A 12,927-nucleotide genomic window follows, 5' to 3' on the forward strand; every position below is an offset into this window, starting at 1 on the left:
CAGAGAAAAGTTGAATTAATTATTCAATAATAGTGACAGGCACTCGCTATGACGTTTGTTGATTATAGCGCAGCAACTCTAGCGCAGCGGTGTCTTTTACCTCATTTCTCTAAAACTTTCACAAGAAACTCAAACTCAATCAAACAACGAAATCCATCTCTTCCGGTAAGATGGTTCAAAATAAAAACTCAACGACCTCCGCCACTGCCCTAATGCTGCTAGTTTAAGGTATATGGCTAATTAAACACACCACTATTAAACACACCGTTTAATAACAGGCTATTCGGCTCCGTAGATCGTCATTCTAGGTCGCAATTTAATATGTTTCACAAACGGCTTTATTTTGATAAACATACCCAATTTCCGGTCTTCCCTACTCGCCAAACTCGACGTGTATCCATGGTAACGAGTACAGCTACACCAGGTCCGGTCAACTCGCGGCGCATCCCGTTACCTCCCCGGGGAGTCAGCGGACAAGCGGCGACCTATGGGGAAATTAAACAACGCCTCAAAATAAGTGCTACTGGATGCTGGTGTGTTATTTTGGAAAGACATGACACATCCGCTCAGAGCCCGTTATGGATGTGAGGAGCGAAACGCCAGGAGCAGAGTGGCAGGTGAGTCAGCGTACTGATTGATGGATTCAAGACTATTTAAGGAAAACTAGCTACTGAATATTTATCACAAAAACAGAATCATGTTGGGTATTAATTATTTAATCTAACTTATTTAATCAGGGGCTACAGCTATTCCTATTATTTAACTATTTCCTGTTTATCCTATTTCCTAATATTATTGATATGATTTTTTAGTTTTTAATTTATTAGTTTTTAATAATATCACTCAAACGTCCTCATATTAGTATCTAGAGGTATGCACAGCCTCCACACACTCACACAAATCCCCTCGAGGGCCCCAACAACAGGTCTTTCTGGACTGGTCACATCTGGCTCTTAATGGGATAGGACCAATAAAAGCTTTAGTGTGTAAAGTGTGTGTGTGTGTGTGTGTGTGTGTGTGTGTGTGTGTGTGTGTGTGTGTGTGTGTGTGTGTGTGTGTGTAAACAGACCACCGTCAGCCTAAAGATAAATGATCTGTTTCTGTCTGCCGTTGTTTTTGGAAACACAATAAAAACCCCACTGGCCAGACGGATAACATCTCTCTGTCTGCGTCTGAGCCAGAAAGTGAAACGTCAAAGGTGTCCTGGCTCCCTGCTGCTTCATTATTCATGCAGATTCAGCTAAGCCCTAAACAGGTCAAGCAAGCTTTTGTTTTGATGTGTGTGTGTGTGGGTTTGTATGACTTAAGGAAGCCTGAATTATTCAGCCCGTGGGACAAGGTGCTTGAAGAATCTCAAATGGCCCTTGCACTCTGTGTGATGGAAAACACTCAAATCTGATCAGCCGGATTCGTTTTCACATGTACGCTCTCACACAGGATGAGGAACTGGTGTTGTGTTACTTATGAGTCTTCCTTTGTACAGGGGGCCTTGAAGAAAATGAGGAATGGAGCAATTATGTGGGTAATGACATACCTTCAATTACACAACTCTTGCTTTCTCACACACCTGTCTCTCTCTCTCTCTCTCTCTCTCTCTCACTTCCTGCTTCAGCTCCACCTGTCTCCTTAATGAAGCTTCCCGGTGGGGGGCCCCAAACATGGCCCGCTCGTCCTCGCCACACAGGTCCCGTCTGCAGGCCTCACCTCCCAGCTCCTCCCCAAGTCTCTCTCTTTCATACCCGGCACGCAGAGGAGAGCGCAGAGCGGCCCCATCTGGTCACGGTGGTCCGTCCCTGCGGTCCGAGTTCACTAAGGAAGGTACATTTACAATCACACCAGACTGGACAGGTTCACAATAACTGTTTTCATATAATAATAACACATCCTGGTGTTTTGAAGGTAACGGTGCTGCTGAACCGCAGGGGTGTGGTGTCCTTCGAGCAGCTGCTATTGGATCTGTCTGAGGCGCTGGGGTTTCCGCGCTGGCACAGATCCAGGGTCACACGCCTGTACACGACCCACGCGCGAGAGGTGAGACCCAAACACGGCCACCGTGACCCGTGAGGGAACACGAGCTGATGAGCAGCCTCCACATTGCCCCCCCCCCACGTCTGTTTTACAGGTGAAGGGCGTGTGTGACTTCTTCCGAGGGGAGGCGGCCTTCCTGGCGCTGGGCAAGGCTCGCCCCGAGCTGGGCGCCGTACAGGAAGCGCTGGAGGAGCTGTTCCCAGAACACGCCCATTACCGGGCGGATGCCCTGTGCGCCTGGGAGAAGAAGCTCCGCCCGGCGCCGGACAAGGCGGCCAAGGCCGACAGCGGGTACAGCGAGGGGACAGACGACGGCGAGACGAGCCCGGAGAGGCGCGAAGAGGAGCCGGCGCCGGGGACGAAACCCGCCAATACGCAAACGCGTCCCCGCGCGGACTCACAACAGCTGGAACACAATCACCCAGATGTGCAGAAGCCGCATCAAAAGAAGGCGTGCAGGAAAGGCGTCCACGCGCCCAACCACCTGCAGCGGCTGCGTGGGAGGGGGGCGTCTGGGCCGAGGCCGCTTCCTGTCCCCGGCCCCTTCCAGCGCGACGGTGATTCTAGAGAGGAGGACGTAGTCGCTCCACCGCTGTGCGAGAGCTGCCTGGCGCGGCAGGCCAGACAGCAGGGGGCCGGTCGGATGAGCCCACTGCCGGGGAGGGTCCCGCTCCCGCCTGTGCCGAGGAAACACAGGGAGCCGCGGCGTCCGCTCAGCCCAGACGCAGAGAGGCCCGCGCGGCTGCAGCTTCTCAACCCAGACGTGGCTCCGGTGGAGAGACGCGCGGAGCCCCCGCCGCGCGGCGACGCCGTCACCGCCGCCGACATCGAGCGGCGCTACGACATGGGACGCGTGGTGGGGGACGGCAACTTCGCGGTGGTGCGCGAGTGCCGGCGGCGGGGGGGCGGCGCCCGGGCCTTCGCCATGAAGGTGGTGGAGCGGGCCAAGCTGGCGGGCCGCGAGCACATGATGCAGAACGAGCTGAGCCTCCTGGGCAGCCTGCGGCACCCCCGCGTGGTCCGGCTGTTCGCCCACCACCACACCCACACCCACTTCTACCTGCTGATGGAGCTGGTGGACGGGGGCGACCTGTTCGAGGCCATCAGCGACAGGGGCAGGTTCCCGGAGGCGGAGGCCGGCCTGATGGTGTCGGACGTGAGCGACGCGCTGAGCTACATCCACGGCAAGAGCATCGCGCACCGGGACGTCAAACCCGAGAACCTGCTGGTGAGAGCGCGTCCGCCACCGGTGCCGGCCGCCGGCGTCCGCCTCTGACCCGTTCTCGCTGTGTTCCCAGTTGGAGCGAGTGGCGGCGGGCGTCTCCAGGCTGAAGCTGGGGGACTTCGGCCTCGCCATGGTTGTGACTGAGCCTGTCTTCACCATATGTGGCACTCCCACATATGTGGCCCCAGAGATTCTCCACGAGGCAGGTCAGTGCTAGTTGCTGCTTCGTGCTATGAGTTTTTCCATGTTGACCACCTTCACCGCCTTTCTTCTTCCTTCTCTTCTAACCCTGCCTGCTTTAAACCTGCAGGTTATGGTGTAGCCGTGGACGTATGGGCGTTAGGTGTCATTCTCTATATCCTGCTGTGCGGCTTCCCCCCATTTCGTAGTCAAGCCCGTGATCAGGAAGAGCTGTTTGAGCTGATAAAAGAAGGACATCTCCACTTTCTCTCCCCCTACTGGGACCCTATCTCAGAGGGTGAGACACAGAAATAAATAGCGTTCTGCCACGATCGTGCTGCATATGTCCAAATATTCATACATGTGTCCTGTGTGCTATTCTCTGTGTGTGTTTAAGAGCAGAAGCCAGAGGCCTTGTCAGAGCTCTGCTGCAGCCAGACCCCACCGCGAGGCTGACAGCAGAGCAGACCCTGCTGCATCCCTGGGTGACGGCTATGGCCTCCGTGTGCAGGCAGAGGGCGCTCACAGACAAAACTCAGGCTGAAGCAGAACCGGGTGAAGTTGAGAGCCAGGCTCAGACCCCCGCGGCAGAAACTGACGAAGACAAAGCACCGGGACGCGCGAGCTGGAGGGAAAGCACCCTGAGAGATGCCAAGCAAAGTGAGAAGGTCACGGGACGGGGACGGGGCGAGGACGCCCTGCAGGAGGGGAGTGCAGTCCGCGCTGCATCTCCACGGGTCGAGGAGCACACGCCGGGTCCACAGGAGCCACAGTGTGATTCTACAGACTGTGGCTCACCCAGCAGGCAGGCAATGCAGCAGCCCTCAGGCCCACGCGGAGCCAGTGCCGACCTGAGCCGGCTCCACGCCACGGCCCAGCACGACCAGCAGCAGCCGCCCGCGGGTTCACTGTCCTCAACCAGCACAGCAGCAACACCTCCTTCGCCCCATTCTCCTCGCCTCTCCTCTGCACACAATCACAACCACAGGCCAAGACTGTCCAGCTGAGACCCCCCCCCCCCCCCCCCCCCCCCCCCCCGCCCCTCACCTACCCACCCACGTCTCCCGTTTAGGCACGTGATTAGATCAGAGTCCTCGCCTTCATGGTTGCAACACTGCTCATTTCAAGGCAGCAGGATTCTTGAATGACGCACACATCATGTGACTTACTCCTAGTGACTAGCGCCTGATCGACTAGACAAATATCATTGATATCATTCTGTCTAATCCATTTATCCTGCAATCATCAATTAATCATGATCATATGATGAGCCGAGAAGCAGTAGAACTAATTAAAGGAATAGAGTTGATCAAGCAGGCTTCTATAGGAACTTATACATAGTTTCAGACTGTCATTGTTCTAATGTTGTGGGGTTCCCTCTCTTTGTGTAACCTATGATGAGGATATGATATGTAATCATGTGTCATTCCTAGTGGCGGCTATTCCTTCACGGCTTGTGCAATGACACTGATCCATGTTTCTTTCATATTTATAGCCCGTTCCTAGAAGTATGTCTTAGGATCATTTATCTAGAAACATCAGTTTACTATGGTCATAAGCTAAAAATATCTGTACCAAGAACTTCTTATTTCATTATAGTAAAAGTCTGCCATGTTTACCATATACATGCATGTTCTTTTTTGACTGAGTGGCAGAATCTGAACACAGTAATGTGAAGTAATGTACAGTAGCTCATCATGGGAAGAGCCCAGCTTTCTGGACACAGTGCGTGTCCACATACGGCTGCTGCGTTGGTGCATAGCTGAAGGTGTTATGGCTCCTTTTTCATTCCACTCAGCCCATTAAGGTTTATCTGTCTGTCCAGTGGGAGTGGTCAGTCTTATCCCTCCCAACTGCAAACAGCTGATACTTTAACATCCTGTCCCAAAACACACACACACACACACACACACACACACACACACACACACACACAAACACACGCGCAGCCCCCCATCCCCTACACACAAGTACCCCTCACCCCTTTAAAGTGTGAGGCCAGAAATCTGGATCCTTATGCATCCTTATCAGAACAAACCAGTTGAACCATTCTGACGGGCATAAACGCACTGTCAGCATAATTAAATCAGACAGGCATCACTACATTTGTCCTGAAGGACATTTTTGTGCCAGTGAAAGTACAGGTAGGAAACACAGGAAGTAAAAGTGTGTTTCTGTTATAAAGTTCTATAGGAAGTCAGCGCCGTTATAAAGACGTCGTTATTGAGCTATTAAATAACGCCGCTCCTAACTGCAATCGCGCAAAAGATGCGCGCTCCGGTGGCGTGGCCTAAATTTGTCGCATATCAGGTTGTGGGGACCTTTCAAGTCCTGCCATAGCCTGACCCGCAGGTGCTCACTACGCATGCGCCCTTAAAAACTCTTTAAATACCCCAAGTCATCTGCCACAACAAAACATTCCGCTGTCAGCCAATTCACGGCTCTACACAAGTACTTGCTGGCACGTACAGGCCGATGCAGATACACGCAAAATACTTACTTTTAAACCGGCAACTTCTGCTATTAGCCGCGATCGAGAACCTGCTTGAGTAATATCGAATCTGACCCGGAGTCGTAAAGGCTGTGCGGGGCGAAGTCGGGGGAGACGGACAGGAAAAAAAACAAAGATGGCTGTGTAGCCAGAGAGACGAGTCCCAACAGAACTGTGTCTACTCGCGGCTTTAATCACCGACAGGTCCCGCGAGTCCCGTGGACAGTTAGACGGTGCCGGAGCAGGGACGGTAGAAAAGCAGCGGAGCTGGGCCGCTGATGCACATCGTTGTAATCTGCTGTCATTGCGAATAACGGCGTCGAGAGCACAACAACAGCTGAGAGGCGCCTGAGTTGTTTTTGTTCTGCCTGGGCAAAGGGAAAGGACTGCTGTGTTTTGTCAACGTAGCTAGCCGCATAGTCTGCTAGCCGCACTGTAAGTCAACTAACTAGTCAACCTTTGATTTAGTCATCGTTAAAATTTGCACATGATCTCGTTATTACGCAGTCATTGGCGTGTTAAAAAGCAAGTTCGTAAGTGTAGGGTGGCATTAATAATAAGTTAGCCTTCCTGACAGGCTGCTGCCGTAGCGTTAGCCTAGCTAACGTTAGCTAGCTGTCAGCTGACCGTTAGCTCGACAAGTTGTAGGCTAGTTTTGAGCTAACCTGCTAATATTTTAGGCTCAGCCTGGTCGCGGCAGGTTCATCGCAGACATTTTTAGACCGTCATCGCCATGTCTTCACTGGAAGAGAGGGACGTGGGCGTTGCGGCCGCCCCTGGCTCCTCCTCGGCCGGCCTGGGGGTCGGGGCCGTGGGGGCAGCGGTGGAGGCTGTCGCCGGGGTCGCGGCCATGCAGGAGGAGGTCGGGATACGCCGCGAAGGGCCCGAGCCAGATCCGGACGAGCCACCCAAGAAGAGGGTGAAAGTCCCTGAGGGAGAGTCAGGGAAGCTGGAGGAGAGACTGTACTCAGTGCTGTGCTGCACCGTGTGCCTAGACTTGCCCAAGGCGTCTGTATACCAGGTAAACGTGGTGTCAATCACAAACCTTCCCCTCATACCTCCCAGATGTACCGTCAAACAGCAGCCAGCCAGCCGGGCGTCATTCTAGACATCCGCCTGTCCCAACCCCAGCATCAACCTGTTGAATGTGCTGGCGAGCTGCTCATATTTTTGTGATACTAGAGCCACCACAGGCCCAAGTGTTTTCATTGAAAATGGAGCCACGACACACCCAAGCCGGGTGCACAGCTGTGTTGGCTTGTGTTTATGACATTATACTGTGAGTTTTCCCCAAATAGCCCAATAGTAAACTCCCCCCTGAGCCCCCACCTGAACTCAAAGCTCCAGAATTCAACAATGATCTCCATCTCTGCTTTTCAAAGCACGATAAGCTCCTTCAGGTCCCGGAACGGTTCTCTTTTCAATGTTAGGCGATCACATTTCTAATGAATCATTGTGTGGTTAATGTTAAACATTAACACACCCTGCTGTGTGAAAATAAGTAGTCATGTTTTCACCCATAACGCAACATACAGGTAGATGCATAATGATCCATGGCCAGCAAAATTATGCCTGTGAAGATTTATATAACACCATTTTTTCATTATTAATGTAGAAATTCAAAACATTGAAAGTTCTCTATTAAAGTTCCTAGTTATATTTTGTAATAGTTGCATCATCAATGTTTTCTTAATCTTTGGGCATTTATAAGGTTTAATGTGAGGAACAGTATTAGTTGAGTTCCTCCTGGTTGTCTCCAAAGATCTTTTTTTTTACTTCTCTTTCAGTGTTAAAATATACCACGGGTTCGTAAACATAAGCCTTTCCCAGTTTGCACCATTTGGTCCTTTCTACCATTTTAACTTTCATTTAAGCTCATCAGTAACTTTGGTTTACTCACCTGTTAACCATTTTGCCCACAGTGTACCAATGGACATTTGATGTGTGCGGGCTGCTTTATCCACCTCTTGGCTGATTCTCGTCTCAAAGAGGAGCAGGCAACGTGTCCCAACTGCAGGTAGACCATTGTCCACAGAGCGTTCCCAACAATGTACATAGAAATACGAGCAAAGTCAGAATGCGCTAACTACCTAAATAACTGTTTGTGGTTATAGGTGGATGTTATGTGGAGCTTTACTTTGATTTTGTTTGATGTTAAAATTATATTGTGTTTTCATGTATATTTATTTGACACAGCAGTTCTTAGCTTGGTTTATCACAACTGTTAAAATTCTCATTTTAGTTTTGTCAATTTAAAGTGATGTAAGATATTTATTTAAGGTTTCATTTTTGTTTGTCAATGCTATTTAGAAGAATAATTTTATGTAATTATTCACTAAAAAGGCTGCCTTATAAATCTGCATTGTACAGTATACACTATATTGAAAATAATATCATTAATTCATAACTTTTCCCCTGCCAGACAGCTGCCTACAGTTTTGGCTGTTCACAAACTTGTATGAGCATATTGTACATACCTTTAAAACTAATGTATATATAAAGCGCTGCACTGAGGTATGATTCATGGTTTTCTGTCTGTGTAGGTGTGAGATCAGCAAGAACCTATGCTGTAGGAACCTCGCGGTGGAGAAGGCTGTCAGTGAGCTGCCGACAGAATGTACCTTCTGCTTAAAACAGTTCCCCCGCTCCAGCTTAGAGAGACACCAGAAAGAAGAGTGCCAAGACAGGTATATGCCAGATACACACACTACCACCCTAACTACTGAAGGCGAGAAAAGTCTCTCAAACACTGACTCCAACCACAAATGTTCTAAAACTATTGCTAAAGAAAAACAAGAGGAAATGGAAAAATCGATGCTGTGCTTTTGTTTAAAACAACCGACTGAATCAACGGTTATTATTCGATGTATGTGGGAGGGTGTGTGTGTGTGTGTGCGCGTGTGGTATACTTAGTCCACTTGAATTAGCATGTATGAAATCCTATGGGGTTGTTGCCATAGCGACAGGCGACCTCAGGACATTAGTATCCGTGCTTGTGTTGCCATGACAACAGCCAAGGCAGACACCAGGTGTTCAGGGTCAGGTCAGACAGAAGGATCTGACAGGTTCCCGAGATAAAAGTGAGGCTGTGATCTTCAGGAGTGACACACATGGGAACAGTTTGTAGCTTTACATTCGACGAGGGCAGAGGGTGACACGTGCCTCAAGGCGAATGTGTGATGTTGGAGAATGTATTGAGTTAATACTGTTGATTACAGGTAGTTTACTTTAGTTAAAAATTACACAAGTTGAATTAAATCAATGTTGAAGGTTTTAATTTTATTCCACAACCATTCACATCATTAACACCTTAATTTACTTTAAAAACTGAGCAGGTACCCGTTGAAAGCACCTCTGTCAGAATGTAAGTGATATCAATTGGTGTGTTTTTTTCCTCTTGCTTGGCTCTCAGTGAAGACTTATCATTAGTACAGTATTAATTAGCTTCAGTTCATGCCAGGTTAATAAGTACCTTTTGATATTATTACTGCTTCACACTCAATGCAAAAGAGTAACATGTATTCATCAGAAAGTGCTTCGATGAAGGCTCTAATTTATTCAAAGCTACCTCTTACCTTCACAGAGTGTGTTGTTTTAACTCACCTTGCCATTATGTTGCCAGGGTGACACAATGTAAGTACAAGAGGATCGGCTGTCCTTGGCAGGGTCCCTTCCACGAGCTCCCAGCACACGAGAGCGAGTGCTCCCACCCCACTAAGACGGGAACGGAGCTGATGGGAATACTGGGGGAGATGGACCAGAATCACCACAGAGACATGCAGCTGTACAACAGCATCTTTAGCCTGCTGTGCTACGAGAAGATCGGCTTCACAGGTGCATACAATGAACATTAGTGGATGTTACTTTGAAACTTTTGCTTTCACATCTCATCCTGTTTCAAAACTTCCCAATGTGTGTCCACCCAGAGGTGCAGTTCAGGCCGTACCGCACTGATGACTTCATCACTCGCCTGTACTATGAAACGCCACGCTTCACTGTTCTCAACCAGACGTGGGTGCTAAAGGCCCGCGTTAATGACTCTGAACGCAACCCCAACCTCTCCTGCAAGCGCACCCTCTCCTTCCAGCTCATCCTCAAGAGCAAGGTGTTTATCTTTAAAGTTTTTCAGAGCTTTTAAACTTGAATTTGGGCAATGCTGTTCAGCAGTTTCCAAAAGCTTGGAACTGTTCTGAAAGCGGTCCTATAATACTGACATCCAGCCTGCTATAGTCCTCAAAGCTAACACAGTGTCTGTGCATGCGCAGGTGAACTCTTCCCTGGAGTGCTCCTTCCTGCTGTTGAAGGGTCCGTACGACGATGTGCGGATCAAGCCGGTCATCCATCACCACTCCTTCAGCAATGACGCTAATGAGACAGATTACGTCCCTCTCCCCATCTCTGATTCTGTGGAGTGCAACAAACTGCTGGCTGCCAAAAACATCAACCTGCGCCTGTTCATCTTCCAAGTCCAAAAGTAAGGAGGAAGAAGAATAAGAGGAGGAGGAGGAGAAGGAGGAGGAGGAGCACGAAGGATTGGGGTGATGCAAGCTGTGGGGGAAAGAAGAGAGAGGATGCGATGAAGATTAAAAAGACACCACTGAACCACTGATACCTCTTAACTCAACACACACACACACACACACACACACACACACACACACACACACACACATACACACAAAATATAAATATTCACACGCCACTAATTACACTTACCTCTTTTTACAAGATAGTGAGACCCCTTGCTGGGGAGTTGTGAGTTGCTATGGAGATGGGTGGGCATTTCTATGGGATAGAGGGGTGGGGGTTCCTCTGAGATGGTTGGTGTGTACGTGCAGTGGCTCTTTTAAGGTCAGGATGTGCCTGACCACTCACCCTGACACCTACAGCCAAAGGTAGCACACATGCCGACCAAAGCAGGATTTGCATTTGTTTTGTGTGTGTGCGTGCGTGCGTGCGTGCGTGCTTGCGTGTGTGTGACTGAGTTACTCGATGGACCCTGGGGTGCAGCCCAAAGTCTGCTTGCATGTTTTAAATGTCCCAAAGACAATGTGATAATGTGAAAATAGAGCAACTGACTCTACTGAGCTGTTCTTCGGACATGTGGATGAATGTCGAGAGAACGATTGTGTATGTGTGTGTAAAAAGTGTTTGTTCCCTTTCCCCTCCCTTTATTCACTTAAGGCCCAATTCCCACCAACCATTCATTTTTGTTTTAGCAAATATTGCCCCTCAGACATTGTCAGAGCAGACAAAAGGCGACATCCCCCCATTTAACCCCCTTTTACCTTTCACCAAGAGGAGAGATGGCCTGGCTGCATGCATATTTTATTTCTTTGACTTATTCCTGCAGCTGTGGTTATATTTAACCTTCAACACTAATACTATTTTTATTTCTCTTAACCCTCTCTTAATATTTAAGTACCTGTGAACTTTTTATTTTCCTTTTAGTTTGGTTTTAGCATGTGAACAGCTGCCTGTGTGAGTGCGTGTGGATAGATATTCTAGTCAATGTCTCCTGCTGTGCACCACAATACAACTCATAGACCACAGGACCAGCAGATATCAAAAAGCCAAAGCCCCACAGTTGCTTTTTTAGTTGCAGGAATATCTTTAGGTGTCCATTAATAGTCACTGAACTGAAGTTCAAAGTTTTTTTTTAAGTAACTTGTTTGTCATTGAAAAGCAAAAATATATTTAATTTAAAAATGATTTTTTTCAGTTTGGAAGCCAGAAAATATGGAGCATTTTGCTTCAAATGTTTCCAAAATCAAAGTCTTTATTAGAATAGTTGCTGATGATTTTACTTTTGATTCACTCATTGATTGAAAACATTTTTAGATAAAATATATTTTGACACAATGTTGGCAAATAAAAGCTTAGCTTCAACAGAAGAACCAAAACTAACTGACGTACAGTGAAACCTGGGGCTGATTGCATTCTAGGTCTTATATACCAATAATTGAATTTGATGGGAACTTGCAGACAACAGGAGACCAGCAGTAAATCGTTGCTCTCAAACAGGCTGATCCGGCCACAGGGACGAGTCTGCAGCAGCCAGGGGATCAAACACAAACGGCGAGCACAGATCTGGACCCGTGTGCTCCAAGCTCAACAGCCCCCTGGAGAAGACTTTACTAGAAGACAAGGCTTTGGCTGGTGATGAGTTGTGTGGGCGTGTGCGTGTGCGTGTGTGTGGCAGGGGTGGGGGCGGGCGGTTTTACCTTACCACAGCGATGTATTAGTGTTAGACTTACTTGAAGAAGAAGAAGAAGATGATGTTACTTAAGTAGATTCTACTGTAAAGCAGATAGATCTCTCTCCTCCTGACCTCTACTTCCTGTACTTGTGTTTTAATGCTTCGTCTCTATGACAGTGGCTCACTCATCTCACTATGGCTGTACATGTGCCTTTTATTAAAGATCATGGAACCTGCACTGCTGCTCACGTTTTTGTGTGGAGCGTGTCTGAATGCACAAGGGGCAAAAATAGAGCTGGCTTTGTGAAACGGTGATCATATGAATTATGCATGTGGTACTGCAGTTATGAAATATAAATTTACTTTTAAAGCTTTGTGTGGATGATGGAGATGGTTCATTGAATGTGATGAGAAGAAAGTGCAAAGTGACTTACCCAGCACCTGAACAATAACATGAATCCACTTATTAGGTACATGGTGTATGTCTGTAAAGACTTAGATTGGATCCGCATTAGTTGGATATTCATCTGTGCCTGTCACAGCAGAGGAAGTACGTGTAAGTAATGACTGCCATGATGTCATCATTAACGCTATTTTTTACATATTATGAAATCTATGAAAAACGGTTTATTTTTTCTTACATATTATGAAATCTATGAACAAAGGAAACAAGGATCAATAATCAAATTTACATTTTAGCATCTGGGAGCAATTTGTGCACTCATTATTAAAATGAGCATGTTAACTAGTAATGCTGACCACAAATGTGAGCACGTTTCGAGTCAGAAAACCAAAGGGAGGTTG

At 48.1% G+C, this 12,927-nt stretch overlaps 2 protein-coding genes across 2 annotated transcripts; both read left to right on the top strand.

The window, feature by feature from the left end:
* The first annotated feature begins 478 nt into the window (after positions 1 to 478).
* dclk3 (doublecortin-like kinase 3) lies at positions 479 to 5,056 on the top strand. The gene is made up of 7 exons (XM_029167027.2): positions 479 to 617; positions 1,613 to 1,818; positions 1,900 to 2,031; positions 2,123 to 3,256; positions 3,327 to 3,459; positions 3,564 to 3,731; positions 3,836 to 5,056. Exons 1-7 carry the CDS (start codon positions 554 to 556, stop codon positions 4,438 to 4,440), a joined length of 2,442 nt encoding a protein of 813 aa, XP_029022860.1. The 5' UTR covers positions 479 to 553; the 3' UTR covers positions 4,441 to 5,056.
* Positions 5,057 to 5,836: 780 nt separating this feature from the next.
* zftraf1 (zinc finger TRAF-type containing 1) lies at positions 5,837 to 12,497 on the top strand. Its single transcript, XM_029167036.3, has 7 exons — positions 5,837 to 6,359; positions 6,605 to 6,945; positions 7,847 to 7,941; positions 8,468 to 8,611; positions 9,547 to 9,758; positions 9,851 to 10,029; positions 10,190 to 12,497. Exons 2-7 carry the CDS (start codon positions 6,658 to 6,660, stop codon positions 10,400 to 10,402), a joined length of 1,131 nt encoding a protein of 376 aa, XP_029022869.1. The 5' UTR covers positions 5,837 to 6,359; positions 6,605 to 6,657; the 3' UTR covers positions 10,403 to 12,497.
* The last annotated feature ends 430 nt before the right edge of the window (positions 12,498 to 12,927 follow it).

The sequence above is a fragment of the Betta splendens genome, chromosome 11, assembly GCF_900634795.4.
Source record: "Betta splendens chromosome 11, fBetSpl5.4, whole genome shotgun sequence".
Taxonomy (NCBI): Eukaryota; Metazoa; Chordata; class Actinopteri; order Anabantiformes; family Osphronemidae; genus Betta; species Betta splendens.

Excerpts from the sequence above, each read along its gene's own strand:
- dclk3 (XM_029167027.2), top strand. The coding sequence starts at position 554 with ATGACACATCCGCTCAGAGCCCGTTATGGATGTGAGGAGCGAAACGCC. Across the intron at positions 1,819-1,899 it reads GTCCGAGTTCACTAAGGAAG|GTAACGGTGCTGCTGAACCG; the intron begins GTACATTTACAA and ends GGTGTTTTGAAG. Across the intron at positions 3,460-3,563 it reads AGAGATTCTCCACGAGGCAG|GTTATGGTGTAGCCGTGGAC; the intron begins GTCAGTGCTAGT and ends TTAAACCTGCAG.
- zftraf1 (XM_029167036.3), top strand. The coding sequence starts at position 6,658 with ATGTCTTCACTGGAAGAGAGGGACGTGGGCGTTGCGGCCGCCCCTGGC. Across the intron at positions 6,946-7,846 it reads CCAAGGCGTCTGTATACCAG|TGTACCAATGGACATTTGAT; the intron begins GTAAACGTGGTG and ends TTTTGCCCACAG. Across the intron at positions 8,612-9,546 it reads AAAGAAGAGTGCCAAGACAG|GGTGACACAATGTAAGTACA; the intron begins GTATATGCCAGA and ends TTATGTTGCCAG.